This window comes from Rhea americana, unplaced genomic scaffold (assembly GCF_003343005.1).
Source record: "Rhea americana isolate MKP2758 unplaced genomic scaffold, rheAme1 scaffold_9, whole genome shotgun sequence".
NCBI lineage: Eukaryota > Metazoa > Chordata > Aves > Rheiformes > Rheidae > Rhea > Rhea americana.
Window position 1 is genome coordinate 580,296 of NW_028187088.1, and position 24,359 is coordinate 604,654.

Genomic DNA, 24,359 nt, shown 5'->3' on the forward strand with positions numbered 1-24,359 from the left:
AATAATCAATAATATTCAGTGACAGCTTTCTTTTTCTCCCAAATCCAAGGCACGGAAGTCTTTAAAAGCCACTTTGAAGGTCCACGATGTTCTTGTTTTTTAAAGATATACTAAAAAAGGACCCAAGTTACATTCTGAACAAGCAATACTAAGAAATATTTAGATATGAACACTGGTTTTACAAAACTTCRAAGACATTTGTTGTTATTATGCCTTTATAGTGACTTATATCTGTTATGTGACCATAGCAGTTAATTCTCATTCTGAAACTGAGAGAAATCTCAAAGAATGCATTTCTTACAAACTAGTAAAACAGCAAGTTAATGCATTGTTTAAGATAAGTGGCACCACAAAAATTTAGTGACACATACCAAATGAYACTCAGAGCTGATGTTTAACATGGTGCAAGTTGCATGCTGAATAGGTTTAAAATCTGTTGATATTTGCAGTTTGTAAGTTAAAGCAGAGACCATTTGCAACAATGAAGAGGGCAATAAATAGTTATAAAGTATTTCTCTACTATGTTAGTCTTCTCATCTCTAGAGATAAAAGTTGCATCAGGTTAAATTTTTGCATCATTGTTAAATTGCTAATAGCCATTTACTAATGTCTACTTTATCCCTGACTTTAGATCTTCATATTACTTTGAAAACAGYATTTTATCAAGAATAAAACCTTTCCATGCCATACACTGCTGGATATGCCAAGATGAATGAGATATCTGGCAGAAAATTCTAGGTCATTTACWCAGTTCTTAGGTTTATTGCATTGCTTTAGATCCAACTGATACAGAGTTCAGTTATAGGTAAAATCCAATACCTAAACCACAAACCTATTAAATAACAAGAGTCACCTGCTTTTCCTAGGGTTATGAACTGTACTGGCATATGCTTTTGCATGAGAAAATCCCCATGATTTGCTCTTGAGAGTCTGCTGTCTTTTTAGAGTCCCAGCAACCTTCACAGCACCTACACACTTCAGCATGCAGGCAAAGTCCAGGACTTTAAAGCTCACTGTATTTCAGCACAGTCCTCACATTTGCTCCTTTCCTATCAGCTAGGTTGCTCTCCCATATATAATCCCTAATATTTTCTCAGCTTGTGAATGTCTTTGTTGCTCCATCCTCTCCCTCAGTTTCTCGCAGCAAAGGCACACGTATGTGTCATGACTGATTTCACAGTCATACAGCAGAGGAGTCAGAACAAGCAAGTTCAGACAGCAGCACTGGAGTTTCTTCCTTTCTCTGCCGCAGAGAGATAGGTAAGAGAATATTTTTTTCAGAAGGATATGAAGAGATCAATTTTGTGCATATACTTCTTGGAAACAAGAACAGCAAGAATCACATGCATAGCAAGATACACAGATTTGAACATGATGCAATACGACCTGAAGAAGCACTAGATAAAATTTGAGCTGAAACAACTGCCAACAAAAAAATACAGCTACAGTAACATCGAAAGGTCTCATGAACATGTGTCAGCTTCACTGAAGCCTTTATTCTGGCAGAAAACTCAAAATATTCCAAGCAAGTTGAAAGATTTTGCTGACATTTTCAGAACACAATCTTTGGTCTTCTGATTTTCCACAAGTTTTTTTCAAAAATTATTTCAAGTCTTTTTAGAAAACATACACCAAAAAGACACTCAAAGAAAATTCATGGTATGGTGAAATAAACCATTCTGTTCAAACTAAAACCAATCTGAATTCCCTGTGAATTGAAATTTGGTTTTAGGTATTTTTTTCAAATTGACTTGAAATGAAAGCAAAGTGCATCCAGTGTTTCTTCTTGGGTTAGGAGTTCTCAACTGCTAACGGACTTTAAGTCTGCAGGATTAGACTACAGAGATTCTGAAGCAAAAACCCTGAAATGAGCCAAGTCTGGATCCTCCAACTCTTTTGCTCTACTGACCTGCTCCTCCTGCACCGTGCTATTTGCTAATAGCATGTAGACAAAGCCACTGACAGCCAAACAAGAAATCAATGCAATCTGACTATACAAAATACAATAAAAATCATTTCATAACCTATTACATTTGGCATTTTTCTCTCTAGAAGTAGCCAAGGTACAGCTGTATGTAGCAGGTCAGCCAAGTGCAAAGGGCCCTGGCAGAACTCCATTGTCTAGCGGCACGTCCTTGGATGAGCCTTCTCACTCCATTGCTACCAGACCTTCAGCTAAGTGTTCCCCAAAACAGTCTTTACAGTTTTCTCTTCCTAAAGATCCCTGGAGGAGGACCACCTGCTGATCCTGTACCTGATCATCAGGTATAGGAATTAGGGCTGTTTTTAGCTCATACTATTAAAATTGTTCCATTTTGATCAGAATACAGTCACTAACGGAGGCAAAAAATCTCTCACTTAACACTTGCAATATTTGCCTGGGAGATGAGAGTCTCAGTATCCAAATCCTGTTCTAACAACTGTCTGTTTACAAGGTTAGAGTAAGATCAGCAGCAGACTTTCAGRGCATCTCTCTCCCCATAACTGGAGATGTGGGTTCAAGCTTCCTTTCACAGAAAGGGGAACCTGAACACACGGCTCCAACTGCCTTGACAGGATGGGGGTCCTTRCACATTGGATGAGGGGAAGACAGAGGCAGCTCCTCCTCTGACAGTGCAGGCAGCCAGTTTCACCGTGTTCTTTCCCACTTACAGCTAATTAACAAATTTCACTTCATATGACAAATAGATGTGTTTATTCTAAAACTGCATTTTTCAGCAAATTTAATGCTCATAAAAAACATTAAATAGTTCTAGGAAGAATACATTGAAAATGCTCAGATGTGGTCGCAAGGAGACAGGGATTGTCTCTGAACATTCATATGCGATTGTTGCCACAACACACTTATATTTCCTTCAGATGAATCCCCCCAAATGCCTTCTAAATACGAAGAAGCACATGGCACTGCTACGGTAATGCTGCCTCGGACTGCACACAGAAGGGATACCATTTGTCACGTTACTGCAAATTATCCTTTAGAAACGTCACTTCCTGGAAACCAGTGCCTTATTCAAATGATTTGGATCACAGTGTCATTAGGCATCATGCCCAATTCAACAGATGGGCATTATACGAGTGGCCAGGAGCCCATGTAGAAGCATAAAACATGCTGATTATGGCTGGTCTGACGGCCTCAGACAGCCAGAAAGCTGCTGCCTATCCTGCTCTCCTCATGAGGGGAGATATTAGAGGCAAATGAAATTTTCTGTTCCCCGTTTGTAAAAACATGGGCCCTGGCCAGATTTCTGACACTTCACAGGCTGCTTAGAGGCTGAGAAACCTGGGGACAAACACTACCCGACAGCAAGTTTCTATATAACATACTTGAAACTCAAGTGTATCTCCCATTCCAGAAGGCAGTCCTGCAGGCAAAACCATTCCAGCTTTGGGAAGGACAACCCTTCCCAGGAGGCAGTGAGGACACTCACAGAGGTGGAGGGATAGTGCAGTGTTTATCACATCTGCTTTACATTTTGAAGGTCCTGGGTTCAAGCCTCAGTGGAACTAGCCACAGGAAATCTGTGGGAGGTTGGACTAGATGATCTCCACAGGTCCCTTYCAACATTACTGATTCTGTGATTTCTGTGACACTGCTCCATGCCTGACAGAGAGACCAGGAGATCTTTTCTTCAGCAGCTGATTAGCTCAGTAATACAGGCGTGAGTGTGAGGATATTGTTTCTTCTTGCTTGTCCCAACATATATGCTACACCTCGGTACAGTCTATGGTCCAGATGGGCACCAAAGCCTTCCSTCCTGTCAATCTTTGCACGGCCTGCATTGAGTAAGGAACAGCTGGTTCCTGGCGAGTACTTGCCTTAACCTTACCTGTCTACCTTTGAACTTTCTGGCACTCTCAACAGCACAACAGCTGTGTGGTTCCTTCCTCCTCATGGGGCTTCAAAAGAAACCCAAATTATCCAGACCCTTGTGCAAGAATCTGCCTCAGACCAGGTTCTCTGTCCAGTTCATTCTGAGCAAGAAACAGCTAAACAGCATTCAGAATCATCCATGGACCTTCTGTAATAATGCTTATACAAACAAGTTCATATGGTAGGTTCCCAGCACTTAGAGTTGGAGTTGGAATCTGCCAAACCCTGAGCAGCTCTTGAAAAACTACAAGAGCTGCTTAGTAATTTGCAGTAATGTCTTCCAGCACCCCGAGAGCAGCCCAGAGAGGCTACGAAGACTCAGAACACCAGCAAAAGCAAATCACATCTTGTTCAGTCTGGGTATTTTGCTTCCGCTACACTCACTAATGGACAGTGAGTGAATAATGCCATCAGCTACGTATTTTTCCTGTCAGGTCCCCTATGACAGATCAGTTTAAAAAGCGCAGTCTTCAATGGGCGTATGTAGGCATAATTGCGCAGATATCAGAGAAATAAAATCCTTTATACCAGCTGTAGAGTTCTGCCAATTGCCATACTSCTCTACTTTTTCTAAGAGAATTATGCATCCAAGAGAAAACTGCTAGAGACAGTACATTGTCATGACAGTGCAATCAAAGCCATAGGAGTATTGAGTGTTTTGAGTTTTGTTTTTAATCTGTCTTTAATGTTCTTATTGATGTTCTCTAGCAGATATCTGGGATAGAACTGCTCTCTGGTACTAAGAGATGACTTCCAGTAACCACAAAGAACCACTGCAGTGATACTGAGCTAACCCACTTGCAGCTAATAATGGCAGCATTTTCTTGCATCTCAGTTTCTCTTTGATCTCCCTAGAGAGTCACTGTCTCATGCTTATGATGATATCCCAGTCACTTGCTGTGTTGGCATCTGCAAAGTCACAAGTTCAGCATTGTGGATTAATTGCAAGATGACTTACCTCAAAAAGAAAGATTTAATAATGAGGATAACAGTTCAGATGCCAAAGAAATACTGTATTATTTCAAAATTAAGACAAATACAGCTCARAGGAATAAAGCACAAGGCATATAAAAACTTACGTATTTGTCTGTACAGTAGAGGATAACCTTACAAAAATTATCTAGATACTTTAATGTCAGCATTAGCCAGGAATGATTTAGCAATTTGCTGTGGCTGTCAGAATAATCACAACTAGTTGGCTTGCAACCACACATCTGAAACGTCATTGCTGTGGCAAGACTTTTACTGCACGGATTCCTCAGACCTGTGCCTTCAGCTAGCAATACCATTCTTAATCATTCATAYGACACACTTCTTGATTATGTGTCCCTTTGGGGCTTGTTTATTCACCGCTACTAAGATACAGACTGTGTCTGAATTAACAGCACGCTAGCTTCCATGTACTTGTTTCTCCAAATATGCACTTTCGGCATAAATTAGATGCAAGGTAGACTATTCTACTTGTCCTTAGAAGGAGTCAGAAATGAGCACTTAATATACTATAAATTCACACCCTTTCTGGTTTTATTCCAACTTCCAAGTTATAAACAATCTTTGTTTACTTAGCCTGAGGAAACTTATCTTTCTTAAAATTCAGTTATAATCTCATTAGAGCCAATGGCAGAACCAACTCTGATTTCACCGGGAGTATGCTCAGAGCCTCAAGCAAAATATACTCAGGCATGCAGTGTGCTTCAGAATAATTTGAAAAGGTATGAAGTAACACGATCTATCACAAAGACAACTCAGAGAGATCATTAAAATTACAGATGCCAAGCATTCTCCATCAATGAAGGAATCTTATTGCTGTCGTAGGCCCCAGTGTTTTGCCTGATCTCATTTGAAACCATTCTTCACTGTGAGAGTGACAGAGAACCAAAGAGGTTGCCCAGAGGTTGCCAGAGGTTGCTCCTCCTCCACAGGAGGAGGTTGCTCTCCTTCTCTGGAGCTATTCAAAATCCACATGGACTCGATCCTGTCTAACATGCTGTAGGTGACCTTGCTTAAGCAGGGGGGTTAGACTAGATGATCTCCAGAGGTGCCTTCCAATCTTACCCRTTCTGTGATTCTGTGATTACGGCASAAGGAATTCTCCCATRTACTGTGAGAACTCATAGCACTGGTGGGGTGACACAGTACTCGTCTTTTCCTTTCTCTTTGCTCGACTCCCTCTGTCCCACCTGACTGCCCTTTATGGACCCAAAGAAAACAAATTTTCCATTCAGCCTCTCAGGGGACATGCTCCTTCTTCCCAGGGTATGGCCATCTTTAGTTCTTTGCTTCTACACAACTCCCAGCCCACTGAGATCCCACACTGCTTCTTTCTCTTGTTGACAGAGGCTTCCAATCTCAAACAACTTGTGCTTTCCTCTAGTTTCTGGTCCCAAAGATTAAAGACAAACAAATTAGCCTGATTCTCCTTCTATACACCTTGTCAATGGCCTTTTCCAAGTCAAGGATTCTGTTCACTCCCACGACTGGCTCCTAAGACTCAAAAGCAAAGAAGCACTCTCTTTCCACAGTGACTGCGGACTACATCTTTCTTGGTGACTGTTTCTTAATTACATGCTGTCCTTAACAAATGACCTTCAGAATAATTCAATGCATTTAGGAAGTCCAGTTAAACATTGCAGAAATAAACTCTAATCCCCATGAAAAAACAGGCTCCTCTTATGACTGAAATCAGTATTAATTAGTTTTTTTTTAACCTCCATCCACTACTGCTCCTAAGCTGTCACACTGGGAAYGCTATATATAGTGAGAAGGGAAAGCTGACTCTCGACTTTTCAATGGAATATAGAGCTATCCTATACACGGTAGTGATCTGAAAGCAATGATACATCAAAATCAGTGTTCACTGGTATTTTGGGACCATGCCTGTTCCTTACTCTGCCAACTCAAATTAGAATGTGTTTTTAATAGCTACTATTTCCAAAAGCAGTACAGCTAAACATCRTTTTTTTCTGTTATCTGACAGCTTGAATCTCAGCTTTCACAAGATGAGCTGTTCATCTTAGYTTGACTCTTTGAAGACTGTGGCTGCTAAAGTCACAGAAGTGGAAATAATATAAAAGCATAGGCAGAGCAGCATGGTTGCAAACTACTTGTGTTGCCAAAATGCYTAGTAAGACAGATAACCAGTGAAATTGGCTAGAAAAATGTCACAAAACTAAGTCTGATACCTTTGTCATTTAATATCCYTGGACTGTATCATGGAATGGTAAGGTTGGAAGGGACCTCTGGAGGTCATCTAGTCCAACCCTCAGCATAGCCCGTACGGGGACTGAATCCACAACCCTGGCCTTAGCAGCAACCCCCTCTAACCAACCGAGCTAAACCTGTATGCCAGAGTACTTACTGGGTCTCTATGAAGAAAYCTTAAGCAGATCACAGATTTTCCCCAATTTTAATGGCAAACGGAACTGTAACAAAAACCCAAAGTCATACTAAAGTCATTTTTCCYATCCCTCCCTTAAGTTACATAGGAATAAATTTGGTCTGTTCACTTTTGTTTCAGCTTTGTATGATTCCAGAAAGATCTTAGGATTACCCAGTAAGACTACTGAAGACATAAACTTAATCAGATTACTTTTGATTAACACACATGTTCTTTGAGACTATTCACTGTGCCTTTGGGACAGCAACCAAACAGGAAAAGACCGTCATTGACTTTCAAAAGACAATGCCTTTTTTTGCCTTTGAAGTCATCCCCTCCCAGGGAAATAATAGTGCAGCATTTCCTGCACTTCTAGGTCTTCCACCCACATACTGTCCAGATGCAGCACTGGTAAATTGTGAGGTCTCAGGGGATCACTACCTGCAACAGCATTGCAGCAAACACAAAGCTAATAAAATTATGCTTTCTGTTCATGCTGACCTTAAAACTTCAAATGCTTTGTAACCTAAACATAAAATATACCAAACATTTAAAACCTTGAAAGACCTATTCATAGCTAAGAACGCTTTCTGGCTGGTATACTTAAYGGTATACTAAGCCTTTTCAGTTTTCAGTTTAACATCATGACCTCTCTAGTATATCAATAATTTGCAAATGTCACCGAAGGTGACATTCAGCTATATCCTGTCTTCAAGCCCTTAGAGTTCTTTCCAAAGACAATTGAACAGGGAGAAAAAAAAACAGCAGTGTTTGAACTGAAGGTGTTTGCTTTTTAAACATGCTATGTGCAACTAAGTGTGTAAACTGAAAAGGAATTATGTAAAACAGTAGATCYTTTGACAGGCATTATCACATAAACTGCAAGTAGGACAGGCTGCCTTTTTTCAAGTGAGTATCTAATTTTTTTTTTAATACAGCATATGGACCACTGGTGGTCTCTGAGGTCATGGCATATGGCCTGCACTTGGATTGTAGGTCCATATTAAACAATGTAAGCAACTAAAAGCTTGATAACCAAAATAGTTGTTTAGAGCCCATAGGAATATGCAGTGAATCTACAAAATTTAAAACACAGTAAAATAAATTCACATGACACTAAAACGTGCAAGAGAAGAYCACCTTATTTTCTATATTAGCAGCTCCCTCTGGGCAACCTCACCCTGCTTTGGCATGTATAGGACAGTAAGCGTAACTAGTAGMCACCTAAATATAAGGAGAAGAGGTGAAAAACTGCCCTGGGCCTGCTAGGTCAGTGGAGCCTAGATATAAAGCTAAAAAGATGGAAAAAGAAAGAAGAAAATTTTGCCAGTTTGATGGACAAGGAAGTTCTTTCCAGTCAGTCCTTGGCATGAGAGTCTATGCCATCATTCCAACCCCTGGAAATGAGCCAGAAGAATTCAAAGCAGTCCAAGGAGTTGCAGCTATACCTCGACTTCAGCCACAGACCACTGAAGTTTTGATGTTTTCAAAATGCCCTTTTTGTTAAAGAAGTCTWTACTCTGCTCTAATACCATACAGCAATTTCTCAGGTCTTCTGCTGCTGTTTAGCTAGAAGTGTTGGTAGATACTTTCTCAAGGCTTTCAACAGATAGGGTTTAAGATGGGCTAAGCTGCTGTACACTGGATCTTCAGAAGAGCCTACTACCCATTTGTGCAACTCCTACATGGGCACCCAGGGAACAGTAAGAATTCTAAGCAAGTATATTTGTACTTTCTCCACATAGAAATATTTGTAGCTCAGAGGATTTCCCAAGACTGTTATATTTTGTCTATTAGTAACCTCAGTTTATTAAACTGTACTTCCAAGTATTTGTCTAATCTCTTAACCTCTGCACCCTTCTAACCAGTTATTTTAACATGACACTCCAGTACTTGTCCTCTTATGTCATGACTGCCTTGATTCCTTTCCCTTTGTCAAAAGCCTTTTGGAAACTCAAATAGACTTTATCAGCTGGACATAGCCCATCCCTCCTTATGAGCTTGTTGATCTGCTCAAATAGTATATTATATATTAAATTAAATTATATTAAATAGTATATTATATAATATATTATACTATATATAGTATAATAATATATTATACTATATGTAGTCTCTGCCAGTTAGGCCATCAGGCTTAAAGGCCTAATAYACCCATTTGAAACATTGTGCCTTATTTGACACCCTCCAGAGTTCAAATACAAAAGCAGTTTTAAGTGAGGAGATGCAATCCATAACTTAAATTTCAGAACTGGGTAAACACCATACATCCTGCCGATACATTCATGTCCAATCTGTCTATTTGTACCCTAAACTTTCTAAYAGTTCTTTCATTTTCAGCCTGCTAAGTTTCCCATTCACAGAATGGCTGAGGTTGGAAGGGACCTCTGGAGATCTAGTCCAACCCCCCCTGCTCAAGCAGGGTAACCTAGAGTATGTTAGACAGGATCGAGTCCAYGTGGGTTTTGAATATCTCCAGAGAAGGAGATTCCACAACCTTTTGGGGCAACCTGTTCCAGTATTCTGTCACTCTCACAGTAAAGAAATTCTTCCTTATAATCAGGTGAAACACAGGAACTCCTGTGTTGCAGCTTCTCTGCAACTACTGTGTCTTCTCTGAGCACTTCTTTTACACTTGATCATCAACTGATCCTAACCACATTATGACAGGTAAGAGGGTGTTTTGCTCCTTTTTGGCTCATGCTGTTGTTGGAAGGAGGATTTAGCATTAGGTTTTAATCTTTTTAGTTAGCTGTTTCCCCAAACTCTCTTTTGGCCTGCTGCATAATTTTTATTTAATATTTAATCAGCCAGAGCTTATAATAACTTCAGTTTCATTTGCCAGGAGACAACTTTTTTGAAGGACACTYCTCTGTTTCCAGTACTCTCCCTATTCTTTGTCCTTTAGTGATGTCAGCTTCCTTTTACCCTTTCTTCAAACTTTTTTGACAGGTGTATCTCCTAGCACTGTGCTTCCAGTATGATACCATTAAGAGATTCAATTATTTTCAGAAGATCTTTCAGATTTATTTTCCAAGGTGTATGGTGTTTAACTCTGAGAATGCTGTTTAAGCTTATTTTCAACATGATTAAACTGCCAAGCTTTCTCCTCAAATGTTAGTACAGCATGTACTCAATTTAAATTGCTATAGCTATATACTCTCCACAAAAATGCAAAGTAGGGATGGCAGAAATATGCTGGAGCTTTTGCTAATCTCTTAAACTGTTCTGGTACTTGCAACAGTGGTAGAGTTCTTTCATCTTTTTTCCCCTCATTAACTTCATTCTAAGGATGTAAGGTTTAAAAGTAAAAGAYAGAAATTTTTAGGGTGGCAGAAAATAAATGCTGTTTGTTCAAATTCAAGTATACTCCTCAAAGGCAGTCAGTGAATGCTTTACAGCCCTCTATGCACTGGCTGAGCAAAGTGGAACAAAACACTCAGCTCACCATTTCTCCTAGTTTCCAAATGCCAAAGCAGGGTCAGTGTTACTGGATCACATGCAAGCAGTTTTATAAATGTAGTTAGTGTTCTTCCTGTGTCATACATTTAAAAGTGCTATGCCTCTCATTTTTAATAACACATTGTAAAACAAAAGTTGTCCCACTGTCTCATGTTCTTAAATACCAGGCAAGAAAATCTTTCTGTCTTTTCTTCGCTAACTCAAGGAACAGTCAATGAACAGCCAGAACAGGATGCAGCTTGACTTCAGAGAGTCCCCCATTGCCAGGATGTTCAGTTGGRCAATACAATATCAGATTTCAGCAATGGAAAGCATTCAGTTAAAGTTAATTTTACTTGATGTGAAATATTCATTAAATCAGAACAGAAGAAAAAAGAGAATGACCATCTAAATTGGTGGTGGGGTCACCCATCCTTCAGACTTTGCCTGTTCAGTTATACAAATTCAAACTATCAATAGATGACACTGATAGCACAAGCCCAGATTGCACCTTCGATCAAGATTACCTCCTACAAATGAAAATAGAGGTTTACATCTTCTCAGAGACAAAAGGCAGCTAACTTGGACCTWCTACAACTTCAATAGCTGAGCTGACCACGCACCTCTCACATAAAATACGGCCTCTTTTGGCAGTTTTCTGAACCAAGCTCGGTGTTGTCCAGCTGAAACAGTCTGAACCCTAAATGGCTTAGGGACAACTTAAACTATATTATCTGGAAGTTATAGCCAGCAAAAACATCCAGCCAGCTCTAACTTCATTTATTTTTATTTGACTCAGATCTCTGCACCACTCCCTTCATGAAGGTACCAAAGCACTGCTGCAACAGGAGTTAGACTGAAATAACCCACTGATATTACACAGGTTAGGTAGGAGATGGCTAAGTGYTTTCCTGACAAGTGCTTGAAACAATCATCTGACTATAAACCCCCTTTTTTGCACTCCTTTGAGCTATCTTTTCTGTCAGAAACCCAACAGCATCAGTTTTACAAGTGCTCACATACCAAAGACTAAGGAAAACGAGTTCCCATCTTCTACAGAATCAAGATTTCTTTCAAATTCAGACAGCAGAAAGAATAAGCTGCTTTTCTTTAATGCTGAGAGCAATTAACACTGAAGTACAGTAGAAATTCTATCAAAGGACTTCTGACATTCACATTAATACTAAATGACTTCCRCATGCTTTATGCTATTACAATAAACACGAAAGACGTGAACAAAGATTAAGCCATTATTTTAAACTATTACTGAATGATCAAAGAGGAATAAAAGCYATCCCATAGTGGTTTGTCTCCCTAAAGCACCAGTAAACACATTTTCTGAAAAAAAGCTACCATGAAGGTGCCTATCTTTGTCTGGACTTGAAACTCACTTTCTAGTTGAAGACTTAGCAATGTGACCAAAGGGTATTCTGGAGTAAGAAGGAAGGTGCGGTATGACRTCTACAGCACAACTCAGACAGAGGAAAACAAAATGCCCTGAGGGCATCCATTTGATAAGGCTAATGCATTTTCCAGATAAGCCCAAATCCTAGGTTTGAAAGTAGCTGTAAATGTTGATGCTGTCAGCAGCTTTGAAGAACACCAGGTTAGCCATAAATCGCACAGGAAAAAGAGCAGTCACTGTTGTAATCCCATTCCGAGAATGAAGCAGAAACAGTTGCACTTCCAGAAGGTCTTCAAATGCTGTAAGGATCATTCAGAGACCAGCTACTTTGGCTGCTAGACCTTCGCATCCCTAGTAGCACAGTACACATATCCCCCAAACAGCTAATCAAATAGTAATGGAAATTAGCCTGTTTGTTTTACAGACACAGGCCACAGTACTTTATGGACAGATGCTACAGCACTTGGGAGCTATTACTAAAGTTCGCCTTATCCGGATAATGATCTGGAAAACAAATACACTTTTCAACAAGCAACACTCCCTTCCCTGATTGCCACTACTCCAGTAAGCCATAGTGCACGTTCGTGAAGGCTTACAGTGGCTTTGTTTTGCCAAACAACCTTCCATGCTCCAGCAGAGCTAGGCCTTTTCCTGTAATACCAACCAGCCTTCAAACTGCTAGTTAGAAAATCAGACTTTCCACCTCCTCCCACATTTGCATTTTTAATTTTAAAAAGAACAACCTGAGGAATGTCACGTTTTAGAAGATTTCTCTATTTTGAAAAATACCTCATAATGAAGTAGAAACATGATCATTGCAGTCTTGTTTTGATATTTTAAATTGACATAGCTCCCTTTATTTCAATGAATTTACACAAATTTTTATCAGATGAGTATAGAGCTCAGTTTTGACTTATGAGATTCCATATGCTAGATACAGCACACTGTATTATTCAAGAAGCACACTGTAAACATACAACTAAAGACAATGATATTATCTAGATGCAGAATAGCATGGAGGTAATTCATTCAGTATAATCATTTGCATTCCTGAACCTGAGACGTTTAACATAGCAGAAGAAATAAGAGATGGCAGCAATTGTGCCAAAGCATGAAGTGAGAAAAAAATAAGAGAGCACATCGCAAAAATGTTCTGACAGAAAATCTCATATATTCTGTTCCAACAGCTGTACCGAGTTCCATTCACTGCTTAGGGACTGCAGAGTCAAATTTACAAACAATTAGTGGATACTAGTTTGCCTAATGAATTTCCATTCACAAAGGCAGGTGGCAAAATCAGTTGGGTCAATATATGCCAGCCATTTTTTTYCCTCATTTCCTGCCATCTCAGGTGCCAAAAGCAGTGCACTGGGCAGAAGTCTGACCTAGTTCAGACACAATATCCCACAGGTCTCTTGGGACAGCACAGACCACTTTTCTTTTTCAAGACAACTTACCTTCAGTTGTCTGCATACACCTTTGTAGGTAGTAATATGAACAGATTTCCCCAACAGACAGGAGAAGAAAGGACTGGAAGGGATCACCCAGGCTTAGTATTCCTGCTGTAGCTGGGCCAGCAATCTGCTGTAGGCTTTCTGGCTGAGCTTAGAGTCCAGAAAGCAACCCAAGGATGAGCTGCGAGAACATAGTGAAGAGTGTGTTGGCAAACTGGTAGTAGGTGTCCAGTTGCCAGTGCTGTAAGCGATGCCTACTTCAGAAAACTCTTTCTTAAGCTTTCATGAGCCTTGACATGTTTTCCAACCAACAYAAAACCTATAACAAAGAATCAGCTACAGCTGCCAGATGCTACAGAAAAAGCAGAAGAAATCAGGGACATCACTGACATCCTTGTGTCTCTAAACAAAGATATTTTTACTATATAAAACTCACAGGTGATCTTGAGAAGGAGCCTGTGGTTTGTACTATATAGGAGGATAAACAAGCAAAATCTCAGAGCAAATCTACAGTTCCCACTAGTCTGACRTAGTGAAAAAACTTCTCGCTGAACTCAAGTGCAGAGATCAGTTTTCTCACAACACCTTCTTTAAACCATATCTTCTTCCCAACTCAGGATACCAAAGCTCCAGTTCTCAGTTCCCCCTAAAAYGGTCGCAAACTCAGTAGTCTCAGTTTATAAGACTTTAGGTATATGTTTTGTTTGGTTCAGCTCTTAGCACCCATTTGGTTCAGATCTGCACAAACTGAGATGGTCAAAGCCAACCATAGAGGAAATTGCTTGCAACAATACCACATTGACTGTCCCAGCCTTGCTTGAAAAAATCAGGTCCCTTCAAGAGCACCAGGAACTTGTATAAAGATCCATTTTCATGACAACAGTTTTGTCTAGCCATACCTAATAGCTGCTGGGAAAATAGTGCTTCAATATAGTGAATTTCACTGTCTTTGTTAAAGGCCCTGAAAGCAAGTAAAATGCTGGATTCATGATTGTTCACATGGTTTAACTTTGTGAGCTCACCCACTGGTGCTGCTTCAGATGCTTTAGTTGTCTCCAAGGCAAACACGCTAGCGATCAATATGCTTGCACAAGTTGGTCTGTGCCACCTGGCATTGGAGCTGGGAATCGGACTCTAGCCTCCTTTGATTTACCAATGTAGACACAGCTGTTGGCCATCAGATAAGGAAGCWGACCAGCACAGTGCAATAGAGGTGAAGAATAACCCACATTTTGGTGCTTGCATGAGCCATGTCCGGGACTGCAACAGGGAGTCTGTGGCAGTATAGCGGGGGGCAGGGCAGCTGAGGATCTGCCCTTAAATCTGATTTTACTAGCGAGGAACAAACAATGGGGAGTTTGGTGATGCCTATACAAGCCGGTCCAGGATGGTACTTGGGGAGTTAAAGCTAAGCCCCGACCTCTTCACTGCTGCCACRCCCACAGTGGTAAGACTCAAGCTAGTGGAGGCTGAGATCATGCACAGGCAGAACGCACCCAGGGCAGTGCCCCACGCTGCTCTCCTGCCAGGCTCACATCCAAAATCAGAAGTAATACTTGTGCTCCACATAGTGATGGAACAGCTCATTCTTGATGTCTTCTCCAGACATATGGAGGAAAAGAAGCTGATCAGGAGCAGCCAGCATGGATTCACCAAGGGGAWATCCTGCTTAACCAACCTGATAGTCTTCTATGATGGAATGACTTGCTGGGTAGATAAGGGCAGAGCAGTGGAYRTTSTGTACCTTGACTTCAGCAAGGCTTTTGACACTGTCTCCCATAACATCCTCCTAYGCAAGCTCAGGAAGTGTGRGTTAGAYGAGKGGACAGTGAGGTGGATTGAGAACTGGCTGAAAGCTCAGAGGGTCATCAGTGGTGCGGAGTCTAGTTGGAGGCCTGTGGCTAGTGGAGTCCCCCAGGGCTCAGTWCTGGGTCCCATCCTGTTCAACTAATTCATCAATGACTTGGWTGAAGGGACAGAGTGCCTCCTCAGCAAGTTTRCTGATGMTACCAAGCTGGGAGGAGYRGCTGACACAGCTGAGGGCTGTGCTGCCATTCAGAGAGASRTGGACAGGCTGGAGAGYTGGGYRGAGAGGAACCTCATGAGGTTMAACAAGCGCAAGTGCAGAGTCCTGCACCTAGGRAGGAATAACCCTAGGCACCMRKACAAGCTGGGGGCTGACWTTCTRGAGAGCAGCTCTGCAGAGAAGGACCTGGGAGTGCTGGTGGATGACAAGTTGACCATGAGCCAGCAACGTGCCCTTGTGGCCAAGAAAGCCAATGGTCTCCTGGGGTGCATTAGGAAGAGTGTTGGCAGCAGGTGGAGGGAGGTGATCCTGGCCCTCTACTCAGCCCTGGGGAGGCCTCATCTCAAGTACTGTGTCCAGTTCTGGGCTCCCCAGTACAAGAGAGATATGGAGCTACTGGAGAGAGTCCAAGGCGGGGCCACGAAGATGATCAGAGGACTGGAGCATCTGCCCTATGAGGAACGGCTGTGAGAGCTGGGCCTCTTTAGCCTGGGGAAGAGAAGACTGAGGGGGGATCTTGTCAATGTGTAGAAGTATCTGAAGGGGAGGTGTCAGGGGGATGGGGCTGAACTCTCTTCAGTTGTCCCATGTGACAGGACAAGAGGCAATGGGCAGAAATTGAATCACAGGAAATTCTGCCTGAACGTGAGGGGGAATTTCTTCCCTGTGAGAGTGACAGAGCACTGGACCAGGTTGCCCAGAGAGGTTGTGCAGTCCCTTCTCTGGAGATATTCAAGGCCCGCCTGGATGCAACCCTGTCTAACACATTCTAGGTGACCCTGCTGAGCAGGGGGGTTGGACTAGATGATCTCCAGAGGTCCCTTCCAACCTTACTGATTCTATGAKTCTATGAGTCTATGATGCTAGTGCTTCCAGGAMYCACTGAGAGACAGGCCACCAAGGCTGGGAAGGGGSAGARCACGAGTCTCCCTCAGGCTGTACTGGACCAGGTTGTGCTCAGGCCATAGGAAGGACAASAAACAAGTGCCTCGCTTTGAAGGATCACAGCAAGGAATTCCTATACTCTCACAGGAGGAGATAGAATATTGTATGATATGTTCTACTGTGCAATCTGTGCTCTGTCCACCCTTTTTATTGTGTTTTTCTGAATATGAGGCTATATTCACATGCTCATGACTTCCATACTTGTACATTCTCCCACTTAAAATATCCTGCTTGTCATCTTCCTGAATTTCCTTTCTTTCAGGAAAATTCCTGAAGGATTTGAGTAGACATCTTCTGAATCATGTAAAAGCCTTCAMGTTTCTTCCACAACAACATTTTGGAATTTCACAATATGATGTACTTTGTGATATGTATGTGATAGATCAGCAGTCCCTACCTGCCAGATAGAAACCTCACTCTCAGGAAATAGTTCTTTGCTGTTTTTTGAAACCATTGATGATAAGCAACAAGCTGCTAGGGGAGTTTGGAACTCACAATAAAATAAAAAAGTTATGTTACCATTGTGCACTTCAAGSATATAGCAATATTTTTTAAAGCTCCCTGGTAACTTAAAAACCTAATTTGTATTAGAAAGCTCCCTGTTTACATTTTCTCTACCATCAGCCTTGATAATTCACAGCTAAACAAWAATTTACCAAGAAACCCASTGCATAAGAACAGTTTAATAYATACAATAATGGAAGAGGTGATTTTCTCGTTTTCCTTCATACAAATCCAGATACTTCAGTGGCATAAAAACTTTAAGTATCTGCACTGCTATTTATTTGTTAGGTAAAAGACTGGTCACAGTTAGTGAAGTAAATACTAACTAAGAGCTCATCTAAAGCTAAACACATAATTTTGCAAGTCCTTTTCAATAACTACACTAAGAATTCTCCCTGTGCCCCTAATGCCAGTAAATGGCTGTTTAACTAAAYGAAAACTGCTTAACCTGTTTTTTCCACCCAACTCTTCTACTGCTACTAGAATAAAACTTGTGGATTCAAATTCCATTTTTAATCCATTCTGGAGAAAATTTCTCCCCATAAGAATCACATTATTCTCCGCTCTGTTRAACTGTGCTATATACAATGACAGTTTGATTTTCTTCAGTCTGCTTTATCTTCCAAAAGTACCATTTGCTTCTGTCTCAATGGAATGACAGCTTCYGGCAGATTTCTGTTTCCTCTTCCAACAAATCAGCTATTTTGGAAAAAAGATGAAACCAAGATGAAAAATTTCAGGAAATCAGCTTGAATGTTTAACCTAGCAAACTGCTCCATAAATCTTGAAAATCACCATGTTTCCACTATTTACACGTTTAAATCAGAAATTAAAGGAGAATCCCTCTTAAAAAAAAGGGGGCAGGGGAAAGCAAACAGGACTCTCGAAAGAAGGTGTTAGAGTGATACAGCTCTCATATAACTAACTATGTAGAAGTTCTTGTCTGTAATATATTCCAGATGGTCATATGGCAGAAAATTGCCATGGAAAACTGATTAAAACAAATTTCCTCAGAAACAGAATGGCTGAATTTAGTAAAAAAATAGTTTGTGCTACWATTTGCTTTACCCAAATAAGTCACAACTAATCTCAACCATTCAGCTTTTCACTAAAAGCTCCATATGATACAGAAWTTCAATCTATAAATTTGAGCTTGTCTAACATAGCTGGGGAGACTCACGGAAAGGAATTTACGCTTACAACCAAGTATTTCTGCTGGTAGAAAACATAAAGACAGAATCAGCTTCATTTAGCTGACAAGAAATCCACAATAGATTCATAAGCTTAGAAATTCAAGTTCTACCCAAAAAGCATGTATARGAATGATAATTCATTATTTCTGTAGATATAACTACTTTCCTTGAGAACAAAAGTAACTTTCTGTTGCTTGTTCTTCCTGTTAGTTCTGAGAAGCCGAGAAAGATAGGGAATAAAAGCTGAGTCTTCTAATGCCTTRTGCCTCATCAGTTAACTTACTTACTTAGGATTTTGCCCACCTCCCATTTTGACACTTCTGAGCAAGAAGCATCAGAGCTCAGCTGAAATTTATTATGCTTCCTGCAGATGAAAAAGACAAGATTGCCAATATTCTTAAATCACTCTCCATGTGCTGGAGATTGCAGGATGCTTTCCTCAAAGGATTTTTCAATTTCCTACTGTGTTGAGGCACTGAAAGAATCTAATGGGCTAAGACATGATTTGAAAGACAGGATTAAGCACATATGAATGCCATCCGCACTTGTACTAAATCTGGATGGGTACCACCAAGGCAGAGAAAAACTGAGAACCCTGGAGGTTGGTTTGAGTGAAAAATGAAAAAGAAATCATTCATCATGAACTCTGTGTTTAGAGGAACAGACAGGGATTTTCATTCTTGGTAGAAAGTATTTATTTCAAAGTATTCTGGGCTCTAACCTCATTTCCGATGCATACTTCCCCTAGCTTTCTTTCCCCTCRTGTTAGTCCTTTAGAGGTTTCTGTCTAGACCTTTGGTTATCTTAGTGAACATGAAATATTACTTCCTCTTTCTAGTCCAATCTACTTTTTTCAGCTAGTGCCTCTTTTTTCCTGGTATTGTTGGAACTAATTGCATGATTCTTTCTACCGTGGTTGTGCTCCCCTCCCCTTTAATATATATCCATATGGATATATATTCAAATATTCCTTCAATAAACACCTCAGCAAGCAATTTCATATCATTTACTTCTTTAAAATTTATATAAAGAAAAGATACTACAGGCTTTTTTTTAAAAAAACTTGCTTTTTAGTTCCTGGACAAACAGAAAAATAYCTTTATTGCTTGTGGGGAAAAAAAAAAGAATAAAATGTTTCAGAATATTTTACTCAACCCAATACAAAATGCATTATCTGAATATGTACCCTGCACCTCATACTTATTTATAAATKAATTTTTAATACATCCTGCAGAGGGACCTTTTGATGTTGAGATACAAAATCATTTCCTAACCTTAGTTCTCTTGTCTTCCTCTTTTTGTGTTTGTACTTGCACCTTTTCTTTTTTTATGCTTGTTTCTGGACCTTTTGTTATTCTGGTTCCTAATCACTTAGGAAAAAAAGTAAGAAATTGCATTTTTCAATGAATAAATTATTTATCCAAAAATGCACCCTAGGACTATCAATAAGTTGTAGGCCCACCACCAACACATGGGAGCTGTTTATAATCGAAGAAATGTGGCAAGTGAAATGGCCAGTTATGGCCCATCAAAATTGGGCCTTCATCTTTTGTCCTTGCCTACCCATTCTCTTAAAATCAAGAACATTATAGTAAAATAAAACAAAAGTGGCTTAAAGTCTGAGGACACTGGATAGAAGAGCAGTGGACTAAGAAAATTAGAGTAGGACTGCGCGGCGCCGTCTCAGTGATTTGAATGCAGCAGGCCGAGCTGCCCTACTCCAGGCGCAGACGGCAAGAGGAAAGCGCTCTCCAAAACAAAACACTGCTGCCCAAAATAGACAGCAGCCCTGCAGCACATGCATGGTGGGTGTTCGCAAAGATGGCTAAGGAGGAGTCAGGCCACTGAGACATGCTCTAGAGGCRGCAGGCTTCCCTGCAGACCCTTGCAAGTCTCCTGGCACGTGCAGWCCAGAGGCAGAAACCGTATGCAAACTCAAAGCACCTTTAAAAACAGTTGTTGGAACTGAGGAAGCAAGAGGATGGGAAACATTTTAGATAATGGCTGTCTCTGGTGCTGATCGTATGCACAGTTGTACTTGACAGGATACGGCCAAGGACTGTTCGAGCAGGCGTCATAGCCCCAGCATTGCTGATCCCAGCTGCAGGCTCACCCCCGCTTTCTGCACAGAAGATAGCCATCGTCTTCCTCTTCTTCTCAAGAATACTGCCTCTTCCCTGTGACCAAGGCAGAAAGCACTGTATAAGAACCACACCTCATCAGCTCAGACAGAAAAAACTATAAGAGACCAAGGGAAAATGGCCRGCTGCATATGTTAAAATGCACGTGGAAACAAATAGTGCAATGACAGAGAAGCATGGAAAATACCCTGTCGTGCTCTGAAAACAGATGTCACAGAAAAAAATGGACACAACAACTTCCTTCAGACCAAAGGGTCTGATCCCACTCTTAAATAGCCCAAAGGGAAAATTCCTGTAGCATACAGGAAAACATTGCGTAAATCAAATATAGGTAAAAATTCTGTGGAAAGTAAAGTTATTGTCACTTGACAAAAGTAGACTATTATCCACCTGTATCACTGTCACACCAAGAAATTCACTGGGATGAAGTTATCTAAACCTGACAAGGATTAATTCAGTATCACTCTGATACATATATCCCAGGTGAATATACTTTTGAGATGATACATATCAGCCCAGCTTGAGAGATAGTATTTATCCTTGTAAATTTAAGGGATGATGGATAGGCATATTATGTACCAACGGTGCGGGCTGAACATGTTATGACAAGCAATCTGCTTGCCAGCAAAGAATGATGCCTCATCTAATGCTAGGATCTTACACAGAATGAGTTGGTTAGACAACAGAATTATTGAAAATGACTAAAAGTCTGCCAGTGCAAACACTGACCGCATGCAAATCCCTGCACTGTGCTTCAATTGCTGAGACTGCACCTAGTATTGAAAGATTTTATGCATTTGACATAGTTGCACCATACTAATTCAGGTCTGTGGAACTGTATTGTGAGAAAAGAACAATGGAGCAAACTCCCTCTGTCTGCTGATGTCATGTCTGACTTCACCGGAGTTACTCTAGATTTTTTCTCATTCGGATACAATTAGTCCAGCAGCAGCATTTTGAAACACGCACACAGTCAGGGGAAGGAGTAAAGGACAAGAAAAGAAGAGGAATCTCTGGGACCTTTGGAGTCAACGGCACAGCCCCTGAAGAATGGCCACGTTGAAAGTCCCTCACCTTTATCTCCTTAGACACAGAAATAAATACCGGAAGGATGTGCGTGGAGATGCACGTTATGCAGAAAGCAACAGGGATGACGAAAAGAAGCAATTCCACCATGAGTGCTGTGAAATAAAACACTGCAGCTGCAACTGCTGAGAAAAACAAAGCCCTATCAGCACAGTCTGAAGGCTTGGCTGCGCAGCACAAGTGCAGGTGGTCAAAGATCAGGTGTAACAGCATTATACAGTTTTTAATCCCCAAGGYAATGTCTTCCACAGCAGATGGCCAGTCCTCTTGGTTTTTCATTGTTAACACATGGCTTGATCTTTTTAACACACTGTTTCACTGTGCAAGAAATCACACTGTGCAAAATTATCTCTACCTTGGAGCACTTTGAATATGTTATGAATTGAGGTTGCAGCACAGACTAGTAACAGCTAGAGGATGCAGACTATTTAAATTGCTAATTATGCCTTTGTTGCAAAGTTGGGGGTGGAATATAATGAGGCAAGCAGAAGGCAAAGATGGAAAGGATGCAAAGGTTATATAGACCACCTAGGAACAGGCTGAGGTCAGAGACAAAGAAAAGATGCTCCAAGAGATGGAGCATAAAAGCAGGGTGAGCAGCTTCCCAACAAAACATCCAAAAGCAATGATGTGGAAATAAATTATTAAAACTAGTGATGTGCAAACCAAAAGGGAGTCACAGGCTGAGTTCAGTTAGTGAGAGGGTGAAAAAGACAMAGGTGATCTAAAACCACGCAGGTATATGTATAAGTATAAACATCTTTCAAAATCTCTCTGTTGCCTCCTCTTGGCTATGGTTCCTGCTCAAAGGCCCCAGATGTTTCAGGGTTTATCTGGACCTTTACATGCTTTGCCCACAACTATCGAACAAATTCTTTTATCTCTTTCCTAGCTCTGATGAACACTAATCTGGACCCTGGAGGCCACCACCACCTCTATAAGCTATATGCTGGCACAACACGGAACAGTCAGTTCCACAGTCCTGACGCTTCCTATTTCATTAACCAGTCAGCTGCCAGCACAATTAAGAATAGTATGTGCTTGTGCCTATAATTCTACAAATACTGTTCATGATAAATTAAGGTATTGCCCTCTCTTTCTCTTGTTTCCTCACTATTATCATCCTCAATAGGCAAGCAGTATGTCCCCAGCATAGTCCCTTCAATTAAAAAGTTACAGTTTAAGAAGGAAAACCAAGCACTCAATTATAAACACCGTTGAAAACCAAGCACTCAATTATAAACACTGTTGAGAACCAAGCAATACAGAAAAACATGTAGCTTATACAGCTATAACTAAAACTCTGCAGAACAGGTGACACTTCATGTCTGTTTATAGTCATTTAGTGACACAGTAAAAACAAGAGCCCAGGAAGTGATTTCTCCAACAAATTAAACCTGCCAAAACATTGCAGCTATAAGGAAATGTAAAAAATTGTCTTTCGGGAGACTTTGCACAGGGTTCTTCATACCAGAGCTTCTCCAGCAGCTTAAGTTTGTAGTGTTATAGCAGTGTTTAAATTAGTACATTAAGAGCCCAGCAGTAGGTTAGGCTGCCAGGTGTCTACCCTTACCTCAGCATTAAATCATGGCTTTCCTCTAAAGGATCAACACACAGCATACCTAACTTTATTAGATTGCAAAGGCAGAGTTATAACATACTGCTACTCTGTGGACTATAAGGTTAGATCTGGGACATTTTGTGTCTCTCAACTAGCACAAATTACACTGCCTTATCAAAATTAGTTACATACCACAAGTGGGAGACTGAAGCCATATGATTTGAAATAGGTAACGTCTGCTCCTTCATAACTTCATAAGAGAAGTTGTAAGTATTTCATTTTTTACAGAGGGAGTGTCATAGAATTAAAGCAGAGGACTCCGAGTCTCACTCATACTGATCTCACTGCAGGAGTTACTACCTCAGACCTACCAGCRTGCTAAAACCGTTTTTCAAACAGTGCAGTGTTGTCTTCAGGTAGCTCAAAATGTACTGGACAAATGCATGCACCCTATCAATGCATAATCAGGTTCAAAACCTCCATAAAGTTTAGTGTTCTTCTCCTTTTAATTAGATATTTAGTTGGTAAAAAAAACCCATGAAACTAAAATGTTTTAAATCCGTGACATATATGGTTCAGGTTTGAGCTTTTTCTTAACTTAACTGTCACTTTGAAAAATATCATATACCTATAGATAGTGTGAGATTGTATTTCTTTAAAATAATTTGTTAAAGATATGACGCATTGGTTGCAGGTTAATTACAAAGGAGCTCAAGCCTGCTCATACACTTTATAAAGATTATAGCCCACCTGCCTTAACTCAAATTGTGCTACTCTTCCACAGATGGAAGCAATTTCTGTACATTGTAACAGTTCAAATATTCTCTAAAAGGGCCAAAGAAGATGAGGCAAAGTTGGTATAAGCTGTCCTGGGAAGCTGTGACTGGTTTTACCCCAGCTATAGAGCTGCTCTGTGTGTGTGTCTTTGTTCCCGTGCTTGCATATGTGCCCATCTGTGCTAATGTGGCTTAATGATTACAAATGGGGATCCGGGCCAGCTTGTGTTGTTACATAGTCTCTGCTCCCATTAATCTCTTTGAGACTGAGGAGGGAGGAAGAAGAGAGAAGGGAAGGAAGGAAATCCATGGCACGTTGTAGGACATGCTCAGCTCTTCAGAGAAGCAGACCAAACACAACACGGCAAGGAGAAGGGTAACCAGCCAAGCTCCTCTGGGAAGCTGCTTGCAAATGGAATGTAATAAGGGTGATTGACAGGTCATCTCCAAAGGCAGAGACAGCACTAGTGGAACCGCAAACAAAGCAGAAACAGTTTTTGTGCTGGGTAACAGAGAGCTGATGGGTTCACTTCACTGCTTTTAGCTACTGATTTGAAATGTAGAAACAGGGGCAGAAGGG

The 24,359-nt window shown here is 40.7% G+C and overlaps 2 protein-coding genes across 2 annotated transcripts in view; one reads left to right on the forward strand and one right to left on the reverse strand.

The window, feature by feature from the left end:
- ST8SIA1 (ST8 alpha-N-acetyl-neuraminide alpha-2,8-sialyltransferase 1) overlaps positions 1–24,359 on the reverse strand; it is a 136,820-nt gene that overhangs the window by 13,573 nt on the left and 98,888 nt on the right. The gene's annotated exons all lie outside the window — the stretch shown is intronic.
- LOC146584755 (uncharacterized) lies at positions 12,352–23,762 on the forward strand. The gene is made up of 3 exons (XM_085324004.1): positions 12,352–12,394; positions 15,521–16,040; positions 23,711–23,762. The coding sequence occupies exons 1-3, from the start codon at positions 12,352–12,354 to the stop codon at positions 23,760–23,762; spliced, it is 615 nt and encodes a 204-aa protein (XP_085180130.1).